The following is a 27722-nucleotide window of genomic DNA, read 5'->3' on the forward strand; positions in this document are numbered from 1 at the left end:
CATGCTTAAAACTAAACTTAACTTTAGTGGTTCACATCCACATCATGCGATAGCGGTGTCGATGGCTTCAGCAGCGATAGAGGAAGAAACCGACGGAGAAACTCCCCCCCGCCCCCAAGCATCCGTGGCCGTATCTCGAGCCCAAGTAGAAAAATCTGCCAGTGGAGCAAGGTTTTTTTTTCTTATTACAGGCAAAAAAATCTTGCTCCACTGTCAGATTTTTCTAGCAAAAAATACTAGCAAAAATTGGTATTGTAACTGAAAAATCTCCAGTTGAATCGATATCGCATTGAACCAAATCGGGAATCGAATCGGGAATCCACTGAAATCGAATCGATTCAGGAAATCAGTGGCGATACCCAGCCCTAGTGACCTTTAACATAATATTTTGATTTATTCAACATGTCTTTTCATTTTCTACACATTGTATCATTAAGCCCTGTTCTAATGTCTAATAATCTTTATCACCTACAGTATCTGTCTGTCTGTCTGTATGTCTGCCTGCTTGTGTGTGTGTGTGTGTGTGTGTGTGTGTGTGTGTTTATCTCTCTCATTCTCTGTTTAGACACAACTGACAAATAATGTGGCATAAAAAGGGTGTGTAAAAACACAATCACAAACAGCAGTGATGCTAGCCTATTTCTAATAAATACAGTTGATGGGCAGATTTTGAAATTTCATCACGTAGGGGGTAAAGACCCTAACTAAAACTCCAGAGAACAGGAGGGTTGGCATGCAATGCATATTTTATCATTTATCAGAATCAGATCATTAATATTTTATATATCTTTTATATTGTTTATAATACATTACAAGTAGGGTTGCAGCTAGTTTTAAGGTATACCATGATATCAAAGTTAATGGTTATCATACCGTGTACTTTTGCTTATCTACAATATTGAAAAAAAAGTTAAACTAGAGAGAGAGAGTCTCTCCTTTATTTCAGTCATTTTCAAAGGGGAGACTTTTTACACAAACTTAAATTTTAAAAAAAATGGTTTCAAGAAGGGCTGCAGTGGTCAATCTCAATTTTATTTTACTTGTTGCGCAAACTTAAATTTAAAAATGGTTTAAATTTTCAATTATAGGAGTAAAACATTTGTTCAGCCAAAAGTAACCCCTCTGGTTTAGGGTCACTTTGACAAAATAACTCTGTAATACTGTGATACTGTAAAACTGCGATATTTTCTGAGACAATTATCGTACCGTGAAAATCTAATACCGTTGCAACCCTAATTATGAGTGTGTTTTCTTGCCAGATTCACTCTTGGCTCAAAAAGAAAATAGATAAGACACCAAAACTATTGTAGATCACGAGCTGGTGATGCGTTGATATGTGTTTCCCCCTACCTAAATCTCAACCAACCACAGAGGGTAGTGTTACGGGAAGCATCATCATGTTAACAGAAGGGAAACACTATTTAGTGGATGAACAGACTTGTAAACAACCCCAGCACTTCAGGGTGCTTTTGCCTTGGCCATGGTAGCCAAATGAACAGGTAAGCGAAACAAGTTTTTTTTATTTTCTAGGATGGCGAAAGGCATGACCTGCCCAACTGTGCCGTACTTGGCCTCTGATTGGCTTACCCTGATATTCTGACCACAACCCTAACAAATCTCACTCCCTTTCTTTTGCCTAAACCTAACTAACCCAACTAACAAAGGCAATGAGTATTCGCCAATCAGAGGGAGAGTAGCGCCAGTCAATACAATATTATTAGTGTAACTCTAGCTTGTTGTCAATAAGACATTATATCAAAGGTGGACGGACTCCGGGGTTTTTTCAGACCTAATTGTGTTGCAGAGTTTTGCACAGCGGCGACCGGATCTTTGCTCTCACACCACAAAAAAATGTGATGGCACAACAGTCTGCTTCAGTACATTATTCTATGCTTTCTTTTGATTTTCACATTGGCTAGTCATCCTGTTTAATTTGTCTTCTGATTAAATTGGAACCGTTGAAACAAGTTGTAGGAAGCCTCTGCAAGTAATTGGTTGCTGGCAGACACTCTGTGCTGCAATAAAATGGTTAATCAGCAGTGCTGTGCACTGTAGAGCCGATGCGCTGCTGGTTCTGCCGGCCTGAATAGACTATAATGTCTATAGCCTTACTGTTGTGTACAGCCTTTATAGACTGAGCTGAGGGGTCGACCGGTAACCCGTGGATCCCGCAAATGGACCTGCGGGTCGGGCAGCAGTGATTGTCTGTTAAATCGGTCTGTAAATGATATTTTGACATTATTATTATAATCTATTAATCTATAATCTATTACTGTCATGGCATCCGAAGGTACTGATGCGTTGAACAGGTGACAGTCCGCGGTCATTTTCAAAATACACTTGTGTCACGCACTCCAAAATAAACTTGTTGAAACTTCAAACAATAATTTATTGTACAAAACGGGAAACAAACGTTGACAAAAACGGTTCCATAATTCATATTAAATTCAAAAGATAACGAAAAAACAGCTACAAGTTAAAGGGAATAGTGATAAAGTGGTAAAACTTGGCATTGATCCACAGCCTCAGACGGAGGTGCTCAAGCGTGCTGTGCACACAAGCTCAGTTGTTAGGCTATACTATATTTTCACATTTTTAACAATGCAATTTAAAAGTTTACCAACAACAAAAAGACTACATTTAGCACCAAAAAAAATGTAAAAAAAAAAAACAAAACAAAAAAAAACGAATACCTACCCACAGAAACGAATATTCGAATATCCGAATATTTGGGTACAGCCCTACAAAGGTGAAAACATGACACTGGAAAACAGCTGGAGACTGAAGGGGGGCAGTGGAGTTAGTAATAATATGTATATTTTATTTAGATTTTAATAAGGACAACGCACATTAATCAACATTTCTGTAAATGTGCCAGCTGGTTAATTGCGTCAGCTGTAGTCCTTTGGCAAGATGTTTTGAAACCAATAAAAGGATAAAAAATCACAGGCCAATTCACAGGACACTGAAACTGTCATGATCGAACAGAAGCCATGCAAAGCAACAAGCTATAGCAGAGCACCAGTACAATACTTATATTAACACAACAACAACAAACAGCTTGTTAGCACAAACAGACATGCAAGGAACACGAAGCACCAACACACAGATTAGCATTACATTTAGACATGCAGAGCAGCATAAGAAAATAAAAACAGATAAAACACGATAGTCATTGGAAACATAATAAAAGTCAAACACAGTTTAGCCTCAAATTACAGTGATGCAGGGCTGGGCAACACACCGATCAGCCAAAACTGTGATATTTTTAGGCTGTATTTGGATAGAGGATGCATATCTTGATATTTTGAAATCTACTCTAAATTACTGTAGACTACTAAAATACTAAATAAACGAAGTTACGATAAACTTAAATGAAGTATAATAAAGTTAAACTACTGTTACAATAGAGTTAAATTAAGAACTGTTACAATAAAGTTAAATAAAGGGACTGTTATAATAAAGTTATAATAAAGTACTGTAACAGTAAAGTTAGATAAAATACTGTTTTAATAAAGTTAAAGTATTGTTATATTGAAATAAACCAAAGCAAAACCACTGGTGCTTTTATTGTGAAGCACCCTGCTCATCTCAGGCCAGTAGTATTGATGCTTTTGCTGTGTACTTGAAGCTTTGTTAGCAGTTAGCCCAAAGTTAAACTCTTACCACGGCGCCTTTAAACAAGAAGATTTATTCACTGCGGGCAGAGAACAAACTAATAGGGATGCACCGAATATTCGGTAACCGAATATATTCGGTCGAATATTGCAAAAAAACACACATTCGGTATTCAGTGGAATAAGTGAAAAGCAAGGCCGAATAATAGCGGCGTGTTTTGATAATGCAATCAAACAGCGTGCGGTGAAGGACGGAGTAAAATGTCGGCAGTGTGGCAATATTTTACTCCGTCCGTCACCGCACTCGCATTTGTGACTAAAAATAGTTTTGTGCGAGCAAAATAAATCATTCAGCACGCTGTGCGAGTACAGATTTCAACCAGCAAAAGAAACAAAAGGCGAATCCCGCCGGTTGTGGGTTGAACGGGGGTCACAGACACAGACATGAATACGTACTTCTGTCAAATACGGCGGCCATAGTGCTCCGCGGTGCAAGATAACGGTAAAAAGTACCTGGACAGCCGAGCCGTGGCAGCACACAGGTATGTGACGTGTCAGAGGAGACATGAGCCGTTCAGATTTCTCTCTTTGTGGCAGGTAACGGTCCACAAACCTCAGCGCACTTTAGGGACTGTTCTTTACTTATGAAGGGACTGCTCTTTACTTGTCAGGGGAGGAGGGTGGCTGGTTGATTTTTATTTTATTTATTTATTTTATTTTGATCCCCCCTATGTTAATCACTTATTGATGCTGTTTTTGTATGAATAAGTCAATAAGTAATTTATTCCATTGAAATATCATTGATGTATTATAGTAAAGTGATTTATCTTTTTATAAATGACAAAAGGCACATCTGCCTCATTTTCGCTGTGGTATCGTGATAACACTCAGAACCATGATATTTTCACTGGTATCGTACCGTGGGTCCCAATTTTGCTACCGTGACATATCTGGAGGGGGTTCATCTGCAAAAACTAAACTAAACAACGGTATTCGGTATTCAGTACTCGGTATTCGGCCAAGCGTTTAATTTTATTCGGCTTCGGCTTCGGCCACAAATTTTCCTTTCGGTGCATCTCTACAAACTAACCACCCGCCAGTTTACATATCAATAATATCTGCAAGTCATACTGGTGCTCCATGGTTGCAAAATGCGGCAAAGTAGTTGCAGTTTGGAGCCATACAGTTACAAAAACACATGGCTCTCTGCTCACACTGTAGTTAAACTTGTAAAAAGTTAAACATTTACGGCGGCACTGTTAGACTTAAGGATTTATTTACTGTGAGCTGGAAGCAAACTAACAGCTCTACAGTTACATCTGCAAGTAGCACTGGTGCTCCATGGTCCCAAAATGTGATTCAAGCAAAAATGCCAAACATTCCCTGGTCCATCTTATTGGCTGCAAGGATTTGCTGCTTTACTTTGTCTTATGTGTGTAAGTAAATTGATTATGTTTGTGCTCTGGACTGTTAGGACCAAACAAGATATTTAAAGATATAATGTCACCATGGCCTCTGGGAAATGTTGACGTAAATCAGATTGTGTCATTTTATAGGCCAAACAATTATTCAGCAAATCAAGAAAAAGACAGGCACATTAATCCACACTGAAAATAAACACTAATTTCAGTCCAACCACTTTGCAAGCAATGTTTTGCCACTGTTGCAGCAGCGCAGGTTATTGCCACATATTTATACAACCACCTGAAACAGTACAACATAATCAGTGTTTCCCCTACCATTATATTGAAGGTCAAGTTAATTTTATTTAATTTTATTTTCTATATAGCGCCAGATCACAACAAGAAGTCATTAAAGGTTACCTTTCCTATAGAACAGGTCTATACCTTGTCCTTTTGTTAAACAAACTAAATAGCCTTATGTTATTTATCTTATTTATTTGTTCTGCTCTCTGTATCGCGCGCACACACACGCACACACACACACAGACACGTGCGCGCACACTTGAGCGCGGCTCGGGCCGCATTTTCCTGACCAACCCCGACCCAAGTCCAAGACAATTATAACCGAAAGCCCAAACCCGACAGACTTTATTTTTTAAGTCTGAACCCAACCCAAGCCTGACGCAGTTTGTTACCTGACATAGTAAGGCTGTGCAATTAATCGTGATTGCGATTACGATTTTGAGGTCAAACGATTTCAAAATTAATGAAATCGAGGGTAAACGATTATTGGTCATGGAAGCCTGGAGATGTCATTTTGTCTTCTACAGAAGCCACGCATGCTCAATACAGCCCCCTCCCCTCCCAGGGTCTCTGCAGGTTTCAACAAGTCAAATTTAAGACTTTTTAAGACTTTTTTAAGACCATAATGAATACAATTTAAGACCCATTTCACATCGCTAATGGCAAAAAAGTACAAAAGACTTGAAGGAAAATTGGAGGCCCGGAATTNCAAGTCAAATTTAAGACTTTTTAAGACTTTTTTAAGACCATAATGAATACAATTTAAGATCCATTTCACATCGATAATGGCAAAAAAGTACAAAAGACTTGAAGGAAAATTGGAGGCCCGGAATTACTTGCAAAGTATATGAATTTATTCACAGCTCTTTCACATTGGAATACAAAATGCTTAACCTAACTAAAAACACCAGAAACCTCTCTGTTGTGAACTAATATTTGTTTGGAACTCAGAATAAAAAAAATATTGGTAAACTCTACAGCCAACGGCCATTGTGTGTATGTGTGTGTGTGTGCGTGTGTGTATGCGTGCACACAACAACTATCTGAGCTCTTGTCCCGTGGCTGCAATCTCCTCCACAATGTTCTTGAGCTCTGCTAATTTTTCCTTGTAGCTCCTCCTCAGAGCATTTGATTTTGTGATGAGCTGGGCCATCCGAGTGCCCGCCTTGCCCTCCGCCTCTTCTGCAAACCTGTCTGCATCTCTGGCCAGACTTTCAGAAACCTCTTGGACAGTTTTCCTTTTCTTTTTTAGTTCTTCCAGGTGATCCTCTAAAGCCTTTCTCTTCTTTCCCTGTTCATCAGACTCCTTCTTCCTTCTCTCTTGATCAAGGTGGACACGGTACTTGGACCTGGCTGATGCCACAGAAGTCAAGAGCTCTTTCGTGAGGGGAATCTTGGTCACCCCGCCGTGTTGAGTGACATAATCACACACAAGCCTGTGCGCTACAACAGTGTCCCCATGCATGTTACACGTTTCAACTTCCTTGTTTACAGAAAAACCTCTCTCCACAGTGGCCTGTCCATGGGACAAAATGAGCAGCTTCTGGCAAAAAGTCCAAAGTTCCAGATAGGGCCTTCTAAGGAAACCACACAAGAAGGTGTCTAGCCTCTCTTGCATGGGTTGGAAGGAGGGGAACTCCTCACTTCTGCTCTCAAGGGACAGGAAGGCCTCAAATTGTTGGAGAATGATATCACCTATAACAAATCAGATACAAGAAAAAGGGAGTAGATAAATCATTACATTATATCAACAACCTGTAATGGTTATAATGGTGAAGAAAGTCACTGTTCTAAATTTGGTTATAATGGTGTACAATGTCAAAGCCTATTCCAATACAACACGTGAGCAAATGCACACAGAACAGGTGCAGGACCATGTGGAGAGAAAATGACAAAAGTAAGAGATCCAGTAGAGAAAAGAAAAAAGCGCACAGCAAATTATAGGTCAACTGAAAATAGAGAAACTTGTAGAAATAGTACTACAATTGATTATGTGAATTTATGTCTATGATTGGCCTGTTACTAATAAATTACTTGTCAATTACTTGTCAAAAGTGTAGCAAAAAAGTCTGGCTGTAACACACAGACTGTTTACTGTTCACTATGCTAGTGCCGACCTCTTACTTTTGTTCAAAACCAGAACTATTCCTACCAGCAGAAACACCTCCTGTCAGCTGTTTGTCTTGCAGAAATGTCTGAACAAGACATTTCATCTGCCTCTTGCACCTGTCTGGGTCTCTGAAAATGGCAGAGGGGTCCAGACACGCCATGTGCCTAACTGTTGGATATTTCAGGGGGCTCTTCTCCTGCACTTTACTGACGATGTTTGACAGTCCCTGCATGCAGTCCATTCTAAATTGAAGGACTCTGAGCTCTGAACTGTTGCTGCTCTGAAAAGGGGAATAAGCTGTAAATAGTATTTATAATAAAATGATATGTGCTACTTGCATACTGACTACAATTTATAAAATTATCTTTCTAAATGATCACACTACCTTGAGGGCTGACTCAGCACCCAAGCCAATGTCGATGTGCTTTGGCTGGTGCCGGTTTTTCTTATCAGCTACATCTAGTTTGGTTAGCTGCAGTGTGCTGATGTCTTGCAGGACCTCTCGCTTGATAAAGCGCCTGAGTAGACCCTGTCAAAAGAGAATCTCAAAAGTAGTCCCCCGTATCCACATTTACCATAATGCATCATTATCAAAATTCTAATGCATGAACAAAAATTGACAAATGTATCTGTATCTATTCTTCAATAACACAGTGAACACATCAATTAGCTAGGTCTTATCTGTAGTGACAAGAATGTTGTGATGATCATGTGGTGTGCTTTCCATATAAATCATTACCTTGATCAGTTCAGCCAAGTCTTTGCTGAAGAAAGGCATCACTGGCTCATCTGTTTGATACCTCTTCAAAAAGGGATTGAATGTCCTGGCAACAGTCATGTAGAATTCTAACTTGGCCAAGATGAGTGGATCTTTCAGGGCTGCTTCGATTGTGTCAAAGGATGCTGTCCCCGGGTTCGGGAGTTTCTTTCTTCTCACTGCATCCATATACTCCTGAAGTGATGGCCAGACTTCAATAGCCCTCTCTACCACAGGCAAGTTCTCTATCCACCGATGACCACAAAACGGTAAGGGGAAGATGGTGGAATTTGTGACAGCGCTGTAATCTTCTCTCCTTGCTGGTACGTTGTGGAACAGTGTGTGCATGGCTCTCAAAAGTTTGTCCAGCTGCCACATGGTGAATCCACTTTTAAAAGCATTATGCAATGTGTGCAGTCCACAGCTGCCCACGGAAACAAGCTAAGCACCTCCATTCAGTTCTGCATACTCTTGTTGGAAAAGTTCCAAAAATTTGAAATTCACATTGGGCCCATCCATAGAGATGGACACTAGGCTCCTGAGGTTAAGTTGGTCCACACACTCCTGAGATGAAAATAAATAAATACATTAAATCCAACCATTGCAATTTTATAGTTCAAGTTATTGTCTGAGTCTTTTTCTGTTACTTCTGGTATTACAATCTAGTATGTGCTGATGATAAGAAAAAAAATCATGAAAAAAATAAATAAATAAAAATTATGCAATGCTATGTTACTTACCTTGACATGTTTCAGTAAGTCCTGAGCCGTCGCATGCCCCATAAACTGGGACCCCAGGTACCTTGACTGGACCCGCTCGCCTTCCCAAAAACGCACGTGCAAGTCCAACTGCCTGGTCTTGTTCGTTTGATTCAGGCTTTCGTCGAACATCAGCACGAACGGGCCCTTAACTTTGGAGATGAGGTCTCTCTTGATGTAATCGGCTAATCCAAATCACGCTATGTACGCCGTCTTGTCTTTTCCACACTTAAAAGTTTTCGCAATCTCGGAATCCAGGAACATAATCTGGAACAGCTCATCAATGTTCTCATTAAAAGTATATGACTGGTGCTTAGTTACCGTATGAAAAGTCCATAGCACCTCAGCTTTTAGTGTGGGTGTAGACCCAAACGCTGTCCGGAGGTCGACTGGAGTTGCAGCAGACTGGGTCGTGCTGGACCTCGATGCTCCAGCTCCTGATGTGGAACAATACTGGCTGATTGACAGCGTTTGCTGCTGGCATTTTATGACCGCTTTATGTTTTTCTGATTTGCAATGGGATTCCAATGCCTTGATGCCCAATGTTCCAAGTTTTCTTGCAGAAAGTACAGTGTGCTTCATATATTTTTCCATCCACCGGCTTCAACCATGTATTCAATTGTTCGTTCTGAAGCCACAAATCGTTGAACTTGCACTTACCCATCTATGCAAGTAATTTGGCTTTGCTGTGGGCTTTTGTTAGTAAGTTTTCTCCGCTGCTATGTTAAGCTGTCTGTCACAACACACCGCTGCACGCGCACAGCACATTAGCTGGTGGTGTTCGATAAATTCTGACCGGGCAGCACAGGTAGCCTACTTCAGTTCCGCTTTGTAGTTACGTTATAGCGTCCTCAAAAATCGAAACATTTAAAAGAGAGACTGAAGTTTATGCATGTTTTAAATAAAAGTAACGTCAATAGATTTTTAAGACCTTTCAAAATCGTATTTAAGACCTTTTAAGACCTTTTATGAGAATTTTAGACATTTTAAGGCCTTAAATTCAAATTATTGGATTTAAGACTTTTTTAGACTTTTTAAGACCCCGCAGATACCCTGCCCTCCTCTCCTCTATTCACTCCACGAGCCAGTCAAGTAGGTGAACTACGAATAATGCGGGTCTGTGTGTGTGTGTGTGTGTGTGTGCGTGCATGCGTGTCTGTGTGTGTGTGCACATCGGGGCCATGTAGAGACATAAATGACATGCCGTCGTGTAAACAATATAAGTCATCACGTGCCCTGCATAATCGTTTGCATAATTGTGATTTCATTTTGACCAAAATAATTGTGATTATGATTTTTTTTCCATAATCGAGCAGCCCTATGACATAGTTATTGTTATGGACAGTGTATAAATGACCATCAAAAGACTGCTGTTACGCACAGTCAAACACAGCACTCGCACAGCAGCACAGCGCAGCACGGTACCATACACACACTCAGTTGGAGCGGAGCCTGTGTTGAGTTCAGGTGTTGTCACGTAAATAACAAATTCTGGCACTTGAATAGGCCATAGCACAACACAGCAGCATGTCGTTGTCCCCCCCAAAACTGTAAATCTAGGGGCAATACTGATAATACAACCTGATGGAGATTTCATCTACCGCTTGACCGCAAAAACATTAAACATGGAGGTGCATCACCATTCCTCACAAGATGTCATAGAAGCATGTGATCGTTTAGGACAGCACACACCAGTGGCATATGATGCGTATCTAAACACAGGCGCCTGGTGTCTTATATGAACGCAAACAGACCAGCACTATTGCATCACAACACGCCACTGTCCTATTTCCCAGCAGCAGTGCTTGTAAATACCCCAGAGGAGCAACAACTGGATCACATTAGCCTCCTGAAATGATCCACCCAGGCTACAGTGCCTTAACAAGTAGGCCTACCTCTGTCTGTATGTGGTGCTTTTGGTGTATGCAATGGGGCTGGTGTGTGTACTGAGAGTTATGGGTGAAAATCTTTGATCTTACGTCAGAGTCTAGAAGTCATGATTGTTTTATATAAGAAATTGTGCAGGTCAGATATGTTGTCAGAAGTTGAGGTTCATTCCTTGCAGATCCAGCAGTCTAAAACTAGCCAGCCCTCCACCCACATGTTAGGCTCAGGTTAGGGATTAGAATGTACCAATAAATCTTTTAGACAGGCACTAGATGTTCTTGCTACTTCATGCCAGGTATCTGTGATGATGCAACAAACTTATACCCTCAAAACATGTCTGAATACCAGATCTGATCATATTTCACTCCGCCATCACCCAGGTATCTACGATTAAGCAACAACAGGTGAAGCTGCTGGTAGTTGGCACATGATGTAGAAGATTCCTCCTACAAGTTTTTCTCAGAATATCAATTGTTACAACAGTCTCCCAGAGAAAATATATAATGCAACCATATTCATTATCATAGCAGCAGTAGACGGTATTGGACAGAGCTCTGGGCTGCATTCACAGCCGCTTTCACACATTCCTCACATAATCTGATTATCCTACAGGAGAGAGATGGAAGGAGAGGGAAGTATGGAGGGAGTGAGAGGTAAACCAGCTAGGAGAGAGATGATAGTGTAGAACTTAATGATGTGGAAAATGAGGTAAAACTAGAATTACCGCTTTGCGGTTGTATGCCTCTGCAAACCCATCAAGTTGCAGTTACAGTTTATATCCAAATCTGTGAAAACAGCCCAGAAGAACTATACAATCAGCATGGTTTCAAGATCAGAGTCACCAATTCAGTATCTGACCAAATTTCTCCCCTTCTGTTTCTGAGTTATGATGTGGATTAATGGCCAGACGCAAAACACGTTTTGTGAGGTCACACTGACCTTTACCATTGACCTTTCAACCTCCAAATTCTATTCAGTTCTTCATTCTTCTTTGTGCCAAATTTGAGGAAATGCCCTCAAGGTGTTGGGATACTGCATTCACAAGAATTAGACAGATGCAAGGTCACAGTCACCTTGGCCTTTCCCCACCAAATCAGTAAATCCTTAAGCACAAGTGCACATTTATGCCAAATTTGAAAATAATCCCTAAAGGTGTTTTTTGAGATATCGCGTTCACAAAAATGAGACAGATGTGGTCACAGTGACCTTGACCTTTGATCTATGACCACCAATATCTTATCAGTATCTTATCAGGCGTTCCTGAGATATCACCTTCATCAGAATGGGATGGACGAACAACCTAAAAATATAATGCCTCTGGTCATGGCTATTGGCAGTGCAGAGGCATAAAAAAGAGATAAGAGAGAGGGTGAGAGTGAGAAATATTATCATTTGCATTTATCTTGTAGCCTAAATCATACATTATTTTCAAAGGAAAATTCTGGCTTACTACAACTCTGGTGTTTGTAGCTTTGACCATCATATCTACCCTTGTATAACACTCACAGAGCTACACTACATAGCCAGATGTATGTGGAGTTTTTGTCTGGGACTGTCATGATATGGTCAGTTAGTTCCAATGAAGGGAAATCTAACTGCTACAATGAACAATGACATTTTAGACAACAGTATCCTCCCAACTTTGGGCCAGCAGTTTACATTTGTCTTTTTCTTGTTTCAACATGACACTGCCCCTGTGCAGAGTTAACTCAATAAAGAAATGGTTCTCTGTATTTGATGCGGATAAACCGGTTTGCACAGAGCCTCGGCCGCATCCCTATTCAAAACCTTTGGGATGTATTTGGAACACCAACTGAGAGCCAGGCAGAGAGCAGTGCTGGACCTCACTGAGGCAATACTAATGGATGGGAGAAAATCCCTGCAGCCAGGTTCAAAAATCCACTAAAAAGCCATCCAGTAAAATGGATGCTCAGAGAGCCAAATACCCCTCATTCTGTGTGTAGAGTCTGCAGGACATCACCAGCTACAGCAAACAATCCCCTCACTCTGTGGAGACCCATCAATTGTCCAACAACCTCAATTAGGGGTGGGATATCGATTAAACTCAATGTATCCCGGCTTGTTCCACAAGGGATGTTTAAAATGACCAGACCTGCACCGATTACAATTTTTTGGGCCGATACCGATTTCTGATTTGCAAAGTGTCTGGAAGGCCGATTCCGATTTTGGCTGATTCTGATTTCATTTTTTTCAAACCACTGTACAGCACACAAGATATTGCAATATTTCCTATCTTTTCTTTATGAGAGCATTTTAACAAAGATACAACCAGCTCTTCAATAATCATCTCACACAAACAAACAAAAACAGTGACACAGTTTAAGAAACATTTCCTTTTTGCTCAAATATAACTTCAGGTACAGTATTAAAATAAATAAGTAAAAAAGGCATACATAAATAAAAACATAGATAAATAAAATAATAATTCTTTGCGTATAGCATTTGTTGGTAATTTCTTGAGTAGACAAAAAAGTGATATCTCCTGTGGAAAATTCACACAGGTCTTCAGAACGCCCCCACCAGGTTGCGCGGACACACGCATCTTCGGCACACGGACACATGCATCTTCGGCACGTGGACACGCGCCTCGTCAGTTTCAAGCGGCACAGTGCAGCAATGAGAGCTCCGCAGTTAAGTTTAACATGGTCAATTAACACCTTCTCCTTCTCTCTTTTGATGTGTGTGTGAATGATTAAGGTGAGAAGCCACCCATGTTTCAATTCCTCACATCGCCCAAGCCGTGAGTTGTACATGTGTGTGCGCTGCTGATGTTACACGATGTCAAATATGCGGCGTGGCCGGATTGACCAGCGTTTTAAATTGGCATATTATAGACTGACCGGACGGTCGCAGGTCATGGCTGATCATGTGAAAATCGGCCCAATTCAGACCACTGCCGATTAATCGATGCAAGTCTAAAAATGACTATATCACTAACATCAAGTATAAAATGTCACTTTTTTAAACCACTGGCATGAGACTTCCTTCAGAGTTTCAGTTCTCTTGTTCTCTCCCTTTCACTGATGCACACACAATAAGAGACTCATAAACATGACGTATCACAAACAGTGCACCTATTTAGACTGCCTTCTCCAGAGCAGGTGATTTGTGTTTTTGTGGCTATTTAGTCACATTTTGCAACCATGGAGCACTAGTGTGACAAATGTGTGGCAAATATTATATTTACATATGTATATATATATATATATATATATATATATATATTATATAAACTGGGGAGCTGTAAGGTAGATTCCAGCTTGCGAATAAATCCTCACATTTAAAGGCGCAGAGGCAACAGTTTAACTTTCTGCTAACGTCTATTAAGGGTGGGAGATATGGCCCTACAATCACAATATTTCAGTGTATTTTTGCAATAACGACATTCTTGAACATATGACAAATTAGTAAAAAAAAAAATTATTAATTTAAGAACATAGAATTGCAACAAAAAACATAGAACTGCAACAAAAAAGTAAAATAGTTTTACAGTTTGCCGAGTAAAAACTAAACAAAAGTGACCTCTCATTTCTTTAGTTTGTAAACAACAGTAACACAGTGAGATTCAGACTCTGTATACAATATTAATAGTACAACAAAATAAAATATACCACAAATTACACATTTAAACAGTTTCCAAATACAAAAACATGTATCCTGGGATGTATAAATCAATAGGTGATTTCCTTCTCTTTTAGAAAAATCCTAAATGATTGAGTTGGGGTTTTTTTTGTTTTTTTTTTCCACTTGGACCTTTATGCTTTGCCATTTCTCCTCTAATCATCACACTGTGAACTGTAACAGGCTGTTATGCTACCACAACTTTCGCATATTTACATATATGTATATTTTGTTGAGCCACGAGGTTTACATTACCAGAGGTTTATGACAAAACGACACGGACTCCAGTGTGCACACGGTGAGAGAGGAGTGGGATGAGTTCCCTCTGAGCAGTAACATCATAATTCCTTAAAGTGCTTGCGTTTGCAGGTTTGACAAGCTCATATTTACACCTACTGTTCTGACTATAGCTACATCCAAGTTCAAAATGATTGATCGTAATGTGATTCAGACAGACCTCAGATAGTCCAAGGAAGTTGCTGGTGGGCAGTTTTGAATACACATTGCACAATGATTTACAGCATTTCTGTAGCACGCCGAATGTAGAAAAACAATCCCTCAAATCATCTCTTTTGTACAGCTACTCACTCACACACACCCTTGATCACTTTCACCATGCCTGTTTTTTTCCAACACCAAGAAGAGCAAAGCTCTCTTTAAGGCTTCATTTACTGTTCATAGAGCTTTGTGCAACCTGGGCAATAATTTACCTCTACTGGGATGGTCAATATGCTAACCCTGTGTGTGTTTATGTCATTAAAACCTTAGGCAAGCACTCCACATCACCAAAGGTGTGGAGGGAAAATTAAGTTGCATGGAGCAAGAACGCCCACCCTTTAAACAAGGCCCATAGGTGAGCAAATAATACATCCTCATGCTAACAAACCGTCCACACCCTCTCCTCAAAATGCACTCCTGTCTCTCTCTCGTCTTTCTCAACTCCCCACTTCTCTTCTGCTTTCTTTATTTCTTCTGTTTTTTTTGTGAATCATTCTCTCCAGTTCCATGCATTTGTGCATACTTTGAACATGTGTCTTGTAAATAATTTCAATTATAATCACATGAATGAATTGTTAGCAGTTTAGTTTGCCTCTAACCACATCTGCTGTCTCAACACTAGGCTTGCATAATAAATAATAGGAGCTCTTAAAAAAATCATCTCTACACACACACATATACACACAGAAAGACACAAACCTGCTTAAAACAGCTAGACATGTCAGAGGGATGTTTTCACTGTGAGGTATTCACACTTCCCAGAGCTCAGAACAAAAGGGGCTTTCCTGGGTGACGTGTGTGTGTGTGTGTGTGTGTGTGTGTGTGTGTGTGTGTGTGTGTGTGTGTGTGTGTGTGAGGCAACAGGATCATGTTCGGGTCTTGGAGAGAACTAGAGACCCTGCTGCACTGTTGTTGTCGGTGCAAAAATCCTTAGCCAGGTTGGAGATTGGAGGGTTTTCTATGGGGTCAGATCAGTCTCATAATGAATGAACTCACGCAGGGTTTTTCACGAATGCACATGCTCTGGTTCGCAGTTGTATTTCGGACTCACTAATGCACACGATCTGTTTCGCAAATATAATGTTTATGCAAACTTGTAATATAAATTCGGAAATTCACACACTCTGCTTCACAAATATTATTTTGAGGCACACTTGTAATATAAATTCACAGATCATGCGGATCGCTGAATGCGCATTTACAAACTGCTTCTCATTTGTGAACCTCTCTACATTTGTGAGAGAAATCTGTGTGGTGAATTTTGAGACTCCCCTGACGTCGCAGGTCAACAAACGTCACCATTGGCTGATAAATCTGTCAATCAAATTTATGATTCTGATTGACAGATTCATCAGTTAATCAGGTGTGTTCGCTTTCAGCCAATCGTATGGCTCCTTACATTTTCTCCACACTTTTAAACCAATCGCAGAGCTACTGAGCTACTGTTTGCAGTGTTCAAACAAGACGCGCTAGACTGAAACGGTGGAAGAGACATGGATCAATCTCAACCTGTAAGTAACACATTTATCTTATTATCCCCTCGTTGTAAATCATGCAATGTTATTGAATTATAATGAGTTGAAGAGTTCTGCTTAGCCAAGTAACATGTTTGAATGAAAGTGTGGAGAAAATGTAAGGAGCCATACGATTGGCTGAAAGCAAACACACCTGATTAACTGATGAATCTGTCAATCAGAATCATAAATTTGATTGACAGATTTATCAGCCAATGGTGACGTTTGTTGACCTGCAACGTCAGGGGAGTCATACGGTCCCGCTGCTGTGCTGCTTCTTTCCAGTCAGTGTCGGAGTTTGACACAATGTGAAATGTAGCCCACACCTACAGTTCATCTGACTGACTTTATAGGGACAACACACTTTCTGTTTACATCACCCAAAGCATCATTGTTGTGTCAACTTCCTCAATTAACACATAGTGAAAGACTGTGATAATGAGCTTGAGGATTTTTTGAGTTAGCTTCAAAAGAGTATCAGTAGCAAACTGCATTCTGAAATTAAACTAGCATTCATTTTATTGGTGCCATTTGTGTTCAGTTAAATGTTCAATTTATTCGATAAATGAATGGCTTTATATAGGCATAGGCTCAGTGTGAGCCTATCCTCACAGAATGAGAGCGTATGTGTGGTAGTAGCTGATGACGGGGGAGGGGGGGTGGAGGGGGTTGTCTTTTAAATACCTGTGTGTCCCTTTGTACCATTCTGTGCCCTCTCTCTAAATTCAGAGGTTTATGCAGGTTTGTGAACACAGCACAGGTCGAGCTCTCCATGAGTTCTTTTTTTCTCCGCAGCAGTTTGTGACTCGTGGGGTGGATAATTGATCCATCGATCCATTCACAGCTGATCAGATCAGATCAGACCGATGGATGAGAGGAGCAGCTGCTGCGAGTGAATGCAAATTTTTAGACCCAGCAGAATGAAATGTTAGGTTTCACTTTGATCGCATCTGACATTCTGCTGCTCCGTCTGTGCCCCTTGTCTGCTCTGTGCTTTGACAGTTTGGTTATATAAATAACCAAACCATATATATTCCAGTGGCACTCCTAAAGTACAGTCCAGCTCCAGAAATAAAGAATCAGATGCAGATGTTATAATCGTGGCATGTTGCCACAAATAAATAAATGTGTGGGAAACTGTGAGACTACTATAAGCACCACAAAGACAGAACTAAGTACATCTCAAGATCTAAATAAAAGTAATATCGTTATCACAATATTCAGCTATGTTATTGCATATGGCATAGTTTCCACATATCGTGCAGCCCTAATAGAAATCCATGTGGCAAAAACCATATGCCATACATTCAAAACAGAAATTTAAAAAAATCATTATGGCTTAGAATGGCCCACCAAGTGCTTCTAATATCACAACACTGGCACCCTCCTCTATTCATCCATACTTTACTAGAGCATGTATAATATACTACTACTGTATAAAATGACTTGCCAAATAATGGCATTTCTGAGTGGCCTCACTTATATCAAAGCAAACAATAAAGTTCTCAGTTTTCCTATCATGTTTTCATACTAACAAAGCACAGTGCTCGACTAAATGGTCTGTTCGGGTGGTTATTTTTGGCATATAATTAGAGACCAAAAATTTGTTACAGTAAAGCGACAGATATTAAATCCACATCTAAAGACAAATCAGCAGATGGCATGTCAGCTCTACTGCATGACATGCCAGTTCAAATTAAAAACTGGTATTAAATCTTTTTTGAGAAACATATGCTGTTTCCAGCCAAAATAGGATGTCCAGGTACAAACACTCTATTTCTAAGACGTAGCTGTGTGGTGCTTCTTTGTTGCAGGTGATAGATGCCTCTCCCAGGCGTAACAGCCTGCTGACAAAGCCAATAGATGCATTATGAGCTCAAACCATTTAACAAGCCAACCACCAAATCATCTTCGGTTAGCACTTTCTGTGGTTCTGGGAAACTTAATTGCATCCTGTGTTGAGAGTTACAGTAAGATGGTGGTGGTTGTTAATTAAGGTTGGTTCATGGCAGAGTCCTGCACGGGTCCAGTTTTCAAGATCCGCCCAGACCCGACCCGGGATCGTACAAAACCTCACCCGAACCGCAAACCCGCGCATCAGGCCAATTAGTACCGCAACCCGGTCCGACCTGTTGAAACACGACCCGCAGCCCGACCCGTAACCCGGATTTAAAGTAATCATTTTGGGTCATATTGGCTGAATATTGAACAGCATATCGCCACAGTTAAGGTGCCAGTGAGTAAACAACGACCTGAATGAAGCAGCTCTCACAGTAAAAACCTGACTTCAGCTCCATCATCAACCCTCTGTGTTCTTCTCCCATACGAGTGTAAAAGCACTCGTTCGTTACGTTTAATGCTTTTAAACTTTTAATCTATGTAAAGGACATGTGTAATAATAAACTTACTTTCTGTCCAGAGCGACGTTCAGCAGTTACGAGCCGTCACGTGTTTTTAGAATCCATCGAGGAGAGAAGTAATCCATCAGGGAAACACTTCAGAAACATTATGAAGTGCTAGTTGTACGTTTTATCCACTTATTTCTCAAATACCTAAATAATTATTTACTGTTTTGGAAGTGGTGCTTGTTAGACGGTGGCAGCCATGTTGATTCTCTCGTCCAATCACAAATTGTGTTATTAGATGGTGAAACGCGTGTAAACAGCTGAACCAATGACCGTTGCGAAATAGCGGAAGCGATCCTCAGAGAGTAAATAATGACCAAGATAGTTATCTGTAGTTTAATATTTTATATTAATTTTGATGTGTTTATCTAAAACCCGCGATCCGACCCGCATGTTATTTTTTCCACCCAGATCCGAACCCGGGAATTTTTTTTTTTTAAAAAACCACCCGCAAATCAGCTGTTTTGACCCAGTTCAGGACTCTGGTTCATGGTCTGGCCTCCTCATGGTTACTGCCTCCAGGAAGCCCCCAAAACACAGCATGAAAAGCGTTAATTTGGGCAAAAGACAGGATTAAATAAGCACCTACACACACAAAGGTTTATCAGTGAAAACATTTTAGTTTCCAACACAGACAAAATGACAGCTCTCACATTAAGAACTTCTGTTAAATTCATCCATCCATAATTTTTCAACTGCTTATCCAAGGCCAGGTTTTGGGGGCAGCAGGCTGAGCAAGTATTCCAGACATCCCTCTCCCCAGCAATACTTTCCAGCTCCTCCTGGGGGATCCTGAGGTGTTCCCAGGCCAGATGAGATATTTAATCCCTCCATCGTGTTCTGGGTCTGCCCCGGTGCCTCCCACCAGTTGGACGTGCCCAGAACACCTCTAACACCCAGGAGGATCCTAATCAGATGCTCGAAACCACCTCAACTGGCCCCCTTAAACAAGAAGAACTGAACTTCAGAAAAAAAGCTAATGACCAGTCTGATCTTGAGCGTACAGCTGATATTTACGTGGTTTGTTTAATTGATTCAGGGAGGACAGAGACATTACACGATGCAACGCAACAGTCAGATGCTAGTAGCAACAGCTATGGCTACTCCTATGCTGTGAATCTGTGGTTACTCAATGGCTACAATACCTACTTAAACACTGGTATTGGGAAAAAATAAATAAATAAATAAATACACAATATTCCTACTCCCCAACCATTCTCTCCTCCATATTTGTTTCTTTTTCTTAGTTCGTCATGGCAAATTAGCCTACATTAACAACTTGAATTGTAAGCTTCTTGCGGACATCCATTTTTGAAGGAAATAACTCCAGTCTTGCGCATGGTCTTGCATCTTTTCTTCAATTTCAATTCAATTCAATTTTCAATTTTATTTATAAAGCCCAATATCACAAATCACAATTTGCCTCACAGGGCTTTACAGCATACGACATCCCTCTGTCCTTATGACCCTCGCAGCGGATAAGGAAAAAATCCCCCAAAAAAAACCCTTTAACGGGGAAAAAAAACGGTAGAAACCTCAGGAAGAGCAACTGAGGAGGGATCCCTCTTCCAGGACGGACAGACGTGCAATAGATGTCGTACAGAACAGATCAGCATACTAAATTAACAGTAATCTGCATGACACAATGAGACAGAGAGAGAGAGAGACAGAGAGAGACAGAGAGACAGAGAGACAGAGAGAAAGATGCAGGTAATAACAGTAGCTTACAACAACATTATTGAAAGTAATAATATTATAGTTATAGTTCTGGCTACTGTGGTACAATATGTTGAAAGTATGTATTAATATCTGGCAGTATACATGTGTGACAATAGTCATATGTGTATAATAACAGTAGAAGTATGATTACAGGACTCATACTGTGAGAGTATAATAAGTAATAATGTGATTTATTTAATAGCACTAATAAACCCAATGTGTTTTAAATATAGAACAACCAGGTTTATGTATTTATAAGCAAACTATCTTAAATATTAGGCTTAACTATTTTTTGAGTGTACATGATAAACTGATTGACTGAACAAGACCGGCTTACAATTAGCCTATTTTTGATGTGTTGTTAGATAGCTAACAAACAATCAAACTACAGCAGGGCTATTCAATTAGGCTACTATTTCAACTGGGCCGCATTTCAAAACCAGATAATGTTGACGGGCCACATTTTTAGCAGCGAGCAACCGATCCACTTTTTTTTTTTTTTTTGCATACATATATATATTTACATATATATACAGGCATGGCCCTCCTCAACATGATGCAGAAACAAACTAAAAAGAGCTATCAATGCACAGAAGCATAATAAGTGACATTAACAGTATCTAACAACACACACTATCTCTCTACCAGCATCTCCCTCTCTCCTCTCCTCCACACACACACATGCACACACCTCACCTCCTGATGCTTTCCTTATAGGTCAGTGGATATAGTTTTATACAGTCCATGGCAGCAACAGTCATGTTTACAACAACAAAGTCGCTATTTAAAACCCAATAATATCTCACTGGAATATAAATATTCCTCCTGACATCACAATACTGAGTGAAGAAAGTCACGTTATCTTAGCATGAAGACAAACATCAGTATCAGTCATTCATCCTGTTGCATGAAGACAAACATCAGTATCAGTCATTCATCCTGTTCTCTGTCCCTCCTCTACTGAGGACACGCAGGTCGGCTGCCTCAGGTACATGTTCAGATAAAGTGTTAGCCTACATACAGACAGCTTTCATTTAGTTTTAAGTCTAAAACACTTTGCTGTTAGCACCGCGAGCACGATGTGCTTGTGTCGACCGCGATCATAAATCATAATAGCGATGAATGAGAGACTGTGGACAGAGCAGATTGAAATATTCTGCATGCTGATCACATGTATTGTATTGATAAATAAAGTATTGGCTTGGCTGGCAGAGGTTTTATCGCACTTACTCACAGTAACAAGTGTAGTTGTCATTAACTAGAGTCATCTTGAAGTTATATTCCCTTCACCTGCACCGCGGCCCCACCGCTGCACAATGATGATACATGAAACAGAAACTTTAAAAAGTAATGCCGATAATGGCTGAGCTTATTACGGTGTTGATTAAACTTGCCTTGGGTTGTTTAATACCAGGTCTCGGTGCCGATCCCTGCCTGGGCGTTTGATAAAGTCTCCTGGTTGGCCGGTGATAGATTGGTGTCAAACTGTCATTACAGCCCGTCCGAGCGCTTCATGCCAGGCTTGAATCAAACCCCCCACTGGTGATGTACGCATTCTGCCCTGAGGCCACTGTGGCCTCAGGGCAGATATTTTTTTCAAGGGCACAGAGCCAAATGAGGAGAGCCATGGCCCTCATGGCCCTCGTGAAATTCCTGCCCTGGAGGGGGACAGTAATATTCTCAGCTGTCAGGATGTGCCTGCTGTAAAGGGTAAATATAATCATAATAATAACAATAATAATAATAATAATAATAATAACTTTATTTGTATAGCACATTTCAATATAAATAACAAAGTGCTTTACAGCATAAAATATCAGCACAATATCAACACAAAATACATACAAATTAAACATTACATCAACTTAAACATTACATCATAAAAGCCTATCTGTAAAAGTGTGTCTTGAGGAGCGAGGTAAAACGAAGAACAGACTCTGAAAACCTGATTTCCTCAGGCAAATCGTTGCAGAGTCTAGGGGCCCTGATTGCAAAGGCCCTGTCGCCTTTTGTTTTCAGCCTAGACCTTGGAACAGCTAGCAGGGCCTTATCAGCGGATCTCAGACTGCGAGCTGGTTTGTGTGAGGATAAAAGGTCTGAAATATAGGCAGGGGCTAGCCCAAGTCTGGCCTTAAAAACAAATAAAAGAATTTTAAAATCAATCCTAAAATAAACAGGCAGCCAGTGAAGGGATGCTAAAACAGGGGTGATGTGGTCACATTTTTTAGACCTAGTTAAAAGCCGAGCTGCAGCATTTTGTACTGACTATAGATGGTGAAGTGATTTCTGGCTGAGACAGGTATATAAGCTATTACAATAGTCGAGGCGTGAAGAAATAAAAGCATGGATGAGTTTCTCCAAATCTGTGGCTGAGATAAAAGACCTGACTTTGGCTAGCTTTCTCAAATGATAAAAACATGTCTGTACCACTTTTTTTTACATGAAGTTCAAAGTTCAAGTCCTGGTCAAAAATGACGGCTTCTGGCTGAAGGTTTTAGAAGAGGTGTTAAATCGCCAAGGCTTTCCAAAATTAGTTTTCTTGTTGTGGACGGACCTATAACAATGACATCGGATTTTGACTGATTGAGTTGGAGAAAATTGTCTGACATCCAGTATTTTATTTCTATGATACAGTTGTGGAGGGCTGCTATATTAGACTGATCACCGGGCTTGATTGGGATGTACAACTGTGTGTCGACTGCATAACAATGAAAATGGACGTTGTATTTACGGATGATGTCACCTAGAGGGAGCATGTAAATGGAAAAGATAATAGGGCCCAGGATCGACCCCTGGGGGACATCAAAGGAGACATTAGTGGGGGAAGAAACAGAGCCAGCTATAGATTCCGAAGATTATCTGTTAAAAAGGTAAGACCTGAACCAATACCTACATTTGACATTTACCGTGTCAAATGCGGCGCTAAGGTCCAAGAGAACTCAAATGGAACACTTGCCGGCATCTTGAGTCAACAGGAGATCATTGCAAACTTTAAGCATCTTGAGTCAACAGGAGATCATTGCAAACTTTAAGGAGAGCTGATTCTGTGCTATGAAGTGATTGAAAGCCGGACTGGAATTTTTCGAATAAGTTATTGACTGATAGATGATTTATTAATTGTTTGAATACTGTTTTTTCTAGGATCTTTGATAAAAAAGGGAGCTTTGAGACTGGTCTGTAGTTGTTCAGAATGGATGGGTCTAGATTGTTTTTTTGAGCAGAGGTTCAATTAGAGCAGATTTAAAATGAGCAGGAACCACACCTGAGGTCAGAGAGTGATTGACAATAGATAAAATGAAGGGACCAACAGGACATAATCTCCTTCAGTAGTCTGGTACACCCCACTTGCCCTAAACCTATATATATACATATAGATGTGTTGATCTATGACTAGACATGTGGTGCATTAAAAACAAAGTGGGCATTGCAATGAGGGGCCCGGCCATCACCTGCATGCCCCATTTGCCCTATTCTTATTTTTGTTTGTTTGTTTTGGTTTTGGTTTGGTTTTTGGCTTGAGCTGGTGTGTGATGTATTAAAAAAGCGAGGTGTGCAACATGGACCCTGCCCAGGGTAGAAACCAGGGTGGAGGGGAGGCCAAGAGGGGGCAGGAAATACAGGCCCGGCCCACACAGGTCCACCACCCCCCCGTGGCCACCAAGATCACTCAACAGCAGGCAGGGCCCAGCCCACCCCAGCCCACCAGGGACCCGAGGCAGAGCCTAAGTAATAGTTATATAATAGTAGTAGTACTAATAGTCCTGATGACGACGACGATAACAATAATAATAATAATTATAATAATAATAAATCAATACATTAAAAAGATAATAATAGATATACATATATGTTTTCTCTCTCTTTGTTCCCCTTTTTTGTGTGTGTAAATGTGTATGTATATATGTGCGTGTGCATGTGGTAGGATCTATGTGTGTATGTATGTATGTGTGTGTGCGTGTGTTGTGGTGCCCTGAGAGGGCCGAGAGTTCTCAGCCTCTCAGGGCACCACAACATGTATACATATGAGGATATTGATAATGTTATGGGTGATTGGCTGACAGGCAAGAAAAATAAGTCATAGTATTCAGGATGCTAAGAAATTAATGAAGGGTGACCAGAAGGGCTGAGGTTCTGTTGTGTTAATGAGAGGGGAGGATATATATTCCAGGGAGATGTAGTCAGTGAGAGCATCAAGCATCGAGAGCAAGAGCATCACCAGGACAACAAATATGAATGTTGAAGTCACTGATTATGCAGACCCGGTCATAATTAGGTAAAAGCAGAGAGAGCAGGTCAGAGAATTCAGAGACAAAAGTGCCATTGGGCTTAGGAGGGCGGTAAACTAAAAGGAATAAAATCGGCTGGTGCTTATTAACACAAAATGTTAAGTTTTCAGAGGAGGAGAATTCCCCACAGGGAACAGGCTTATAAAAGAAATTGTCTCTGTAGATGACAGCGACCCCTCCGCCACGGCCAGATAGCCGGGGCTTCTGCGCATATAAGAATGCTGGTGGTGTAGCTTCATTCAGGGTGCTGTATTCATCTGGTTTTGACCATGTTTCAGTCATACAAAAAATATCAATGTCATTGGAGGTAATAAAATCATTGCAAATAAAAGATTTGTTATTTAAGGGCCTTACATTTAAAAGGCTAATCTTTACAGGTATGCTTGGTGAAACAGAAGGGCCTGATTGTGTATGAATGGAAATCAAGTTATTCGGGTTTCGGCTAGCAGAGGGCAGGGTGTGTTTTTTTGGTCTGTTGTTGGTAATTCTGACAGTAGGGACAAGACCAGTTTGGACAGGCCGGGAGAGGTCGTTGTCTATTGAGGTTAGTGACTGGACAGGCCGGGAGAGGTCGTTGTCTATTGAGGTTAGTGACAGCTGGAGCCTGTAGGGGGAGTAGTTAGGGGAGGCAATGTCCACCGGGGGCTCCGTAGAAGAAGAGGAAGACACTGAGGAGGGGGTGTGGCATGTAAACAGTCACGCATGTGTGTGTGGTATGGTGTGTACAGTGTGCTGTATATCGGCAGCTAACATGCGGCTTCCTAGCTTGCTCAGGTGAAGTCCGTTGTGTCGATAAAAGGTGGGGCGGTTCCAAAATAAGTTAAAATTGTCTATAAAATAAAAACCGTGGATAGTACAGGCGGCCCGGAGCCAAGAATGGAGCTGGAGGAGCCGACTGAACCACTCTGCGCCGAGGCCGAGTGTGGGAAGAGGGCCACTGATGAAGATTGACATCCCGCAGTTTTTTAGGGACGATCTTGCGCCGGGAGGAGGAGGTCGCGGACCTGAACGAGGGTCCCGGGGCAGACCCCCCCCCCAACCCCCCGGGCTGCTGGCAGTGGATCAGTCAGAGGGCAAACAGGAGAGGAATGGACAGTCTGGAGCCGAGGGAATTCCTCAACATTCAAGACTCTATATCTGTTCTCCAGTTGGAGCTCACAAAGTGGAGCAGGTATCGGGCCGGACCTCTCTCGCCTTTCACCTCCTGGGCACTGCCTAGGTGCCCTTGAGCAAGGCACCGAACCCCCCAACCGCTCGGGGCGCCTCACCATGGGCAGCCCCCTCACTCTGACATCTCTCCACTTTGTGCATGTATAGGTCCTGTTTGTGCATGTGTGTATCTTTCAGACCTGTGTGTAATTGACAAGCAAGAGTGAAAACATTGAATTTCCCCTCAGGGGGATTAATAAAAGTTAAAAAAAAAAAGTAAATAAACTAAACTGTCAAGACGCCCCCCGCCAAAGGCCTTTGCCACCTTGGTCTCCAAAAAACCCAGGGAAAACCCTGATCATTGGTGTATTATTACCTCCACCAATGATCTGATTTATTCTTGTAAAAGGAGAATTTCAGTTTCGTTTGTACATTGGGCAAGTAAGTTGTTTGGGGGGGTTACATAACATTTCGCCTTCTTGGAAATACATCCGCCAGCAAGGGACATATAGCACTACCAGGGAATAGCCCCGCCTTTGGCGTTTTCTTTGAGAGCCAAGCCAGCGCTGCGTGACTCAGAAGCCGAGGGAGAGGAGCAAGAGGCGCTTCGCTACTACCTGGTAAATTTGAAAGCCTGCCCTACTGCAGCATAACAAAGTCCCACTCTTTGAGCATAATGCAGGATCATGCATATACAGCATCATGGGAGACGGAATCCTCGTCGCCAAGAAAGAGCAAAAGGGAATCAAAAAGGCAACGTGACGTTCAAAAAACGAGTGTCAACATCGGGGTAGCCTTTCCCAGGTGGAAAGAGCTGCTGAAGGAGAAAGGGACGCTGTGATTGGCAAGCTGGCCTGCCTGTCAATTTTTTCCCAACAGGCAGGCCAGGCCAATGCAATCACAGGTCAGAGCCACTGTCAGCGGTGCAGTGATGCGAGGAGAGGGATGAGGTGTGTTTGAGGTTGAGCCACTTGTCAGTTGTCAAAAGACAAGATGTGATTGTTTTGTTTAGATTTACACCCGCCCCAACAGTCCTACGTTGTAAACACAGCCAGCATGGTGAGGAGGGGGTTTATCAATTCGCGTCACGTGTGTCTGTGTAGGAGCCTGTATGAATACTCCATGAAGTATCGGATGACATGGTTTCATCAATGTTATCATAGCTTTTTGGTACACAGCAGCTACCGTGTTTGAAACAGTGAGGCGCTAGAGTGCGCTATCTGTTTGAATGCAATATATGATTTCAACATTAGATGGGAGAAATTCCTACACACTGTGGATTTAATAAAGATTATGTGATATGGTATGAAAGCTCCAGAAAAGCTAATGAATGGATCCTTCTGTTTCCAAGCTGAAGACTCAAGACCTCATTTGCATTTTCATTACTTAAATGCATCTACTGTACTTTGTCTCACAGTCTACATATTCTATAGCTATAGTGCCGAAAGTTGTTATGTACTGGTATATCTGGTCCTCACTGCTGGTGAAAAGTCTGGCAATGGATGCTCTTAAAGCAGTTATAAGAGGAAAACTTATTGCAAAGACAGCAGCAATTAAAAAAACTAGAGAGGAAGCCTATAAGAAGGAAAAGGAGACGCTATTTAAAATTTAACAACAACATAAATCTACACGAGACTCTACACTAGCGTTGTCACGATACCAAAATCTTTGTTT

The 27722-nt window shown here is 41.1% G+C and overlaps 2 protein-coding genes across 4 annotated transcripts in view; both read right to left on the minus strand.

Annotated features, from left to right (window-relative positions):
* The window catches only part of LOC126404655 (actin filament-associated protein 1-like), a 135132-nt gene that overhangs the window by 70331 nt on the left and 37079 nt on the right, over positions 1-27722 (minus strand). The window lies entirely within an intron of this gene.
* LOC126404033 (uncharacterized) lies at positions 6926-9234 on the minus strand. Of its 3 annotated transcripts, XM_050066994.1 has the most exons (4): positions 8931-9234; positions 8173-8754; positions 7819-7962; positions 7028-7713 (listed from the first exon to the last, which is right to left on the minus strand). In XM_050066994.1, the coding sequence occupies exons 2-4, from the start codon at positions 8566-8568 to the stop codon at positions 7444-7446; spliced, it is 810 nt and encodes a 269-aa protein (XP_049922951.1). In that variant the 5' UTR covers positions 8569-8754; positions 8931-9234; the 3' UTR covers positions 7028-7443. The 3 variants fall into 3 exon arrangements, with proteins under 3 accessions (XP_049922952.1, XP_049922951.1, XP_049922950.1); XM_050066995.1 differs by lacking the exon at positions 7028-7713 and adding an exon at positions 6926-7018 and having other exon boundaries at positions 8173-9169; XM_050066993.1 differs by having other exon boundaries at positions 8173-9234.

This window comes from Epinephelus moara, chromosome 17 (assembly GCF_006386435.1).
Source record: "Epinephelus moara isolate mb chromosome 17, YSFRI_EMoa_1.0, whole genome shotgun sequence".
NCBI classification, from domain to species: domain Eukaryota; kingdom Metazoa; phylum Chordata; class Actinopteri; order Perciformes; family Serranidae; genus Epinephelus; species Epinephelus moara.

Coding starts and splice junctions, on each gene's coding strand:
- LOC126404033 (XM_050066994.1), bottom strand. CDS start 8,568: ATGTGGCAGCTGGACAAACTTTTGAGAGCCATGCACACACTGTTCCAC. Junction 7,963..8,172: donor ACTTGGCTGAACTGATCAAG/GTAATGATTTAT, acceptor CTCTTTTGACAG/GGTCTACTCAGGCGCTTTAT. Junction 7,714..7,818: donor GTGCTGAGTCAGCCCTCAAG/GTAGTGTGATCA, acceptor TCCCCTTTTCAG/AGCAGCAACAGTTCAGAGCT.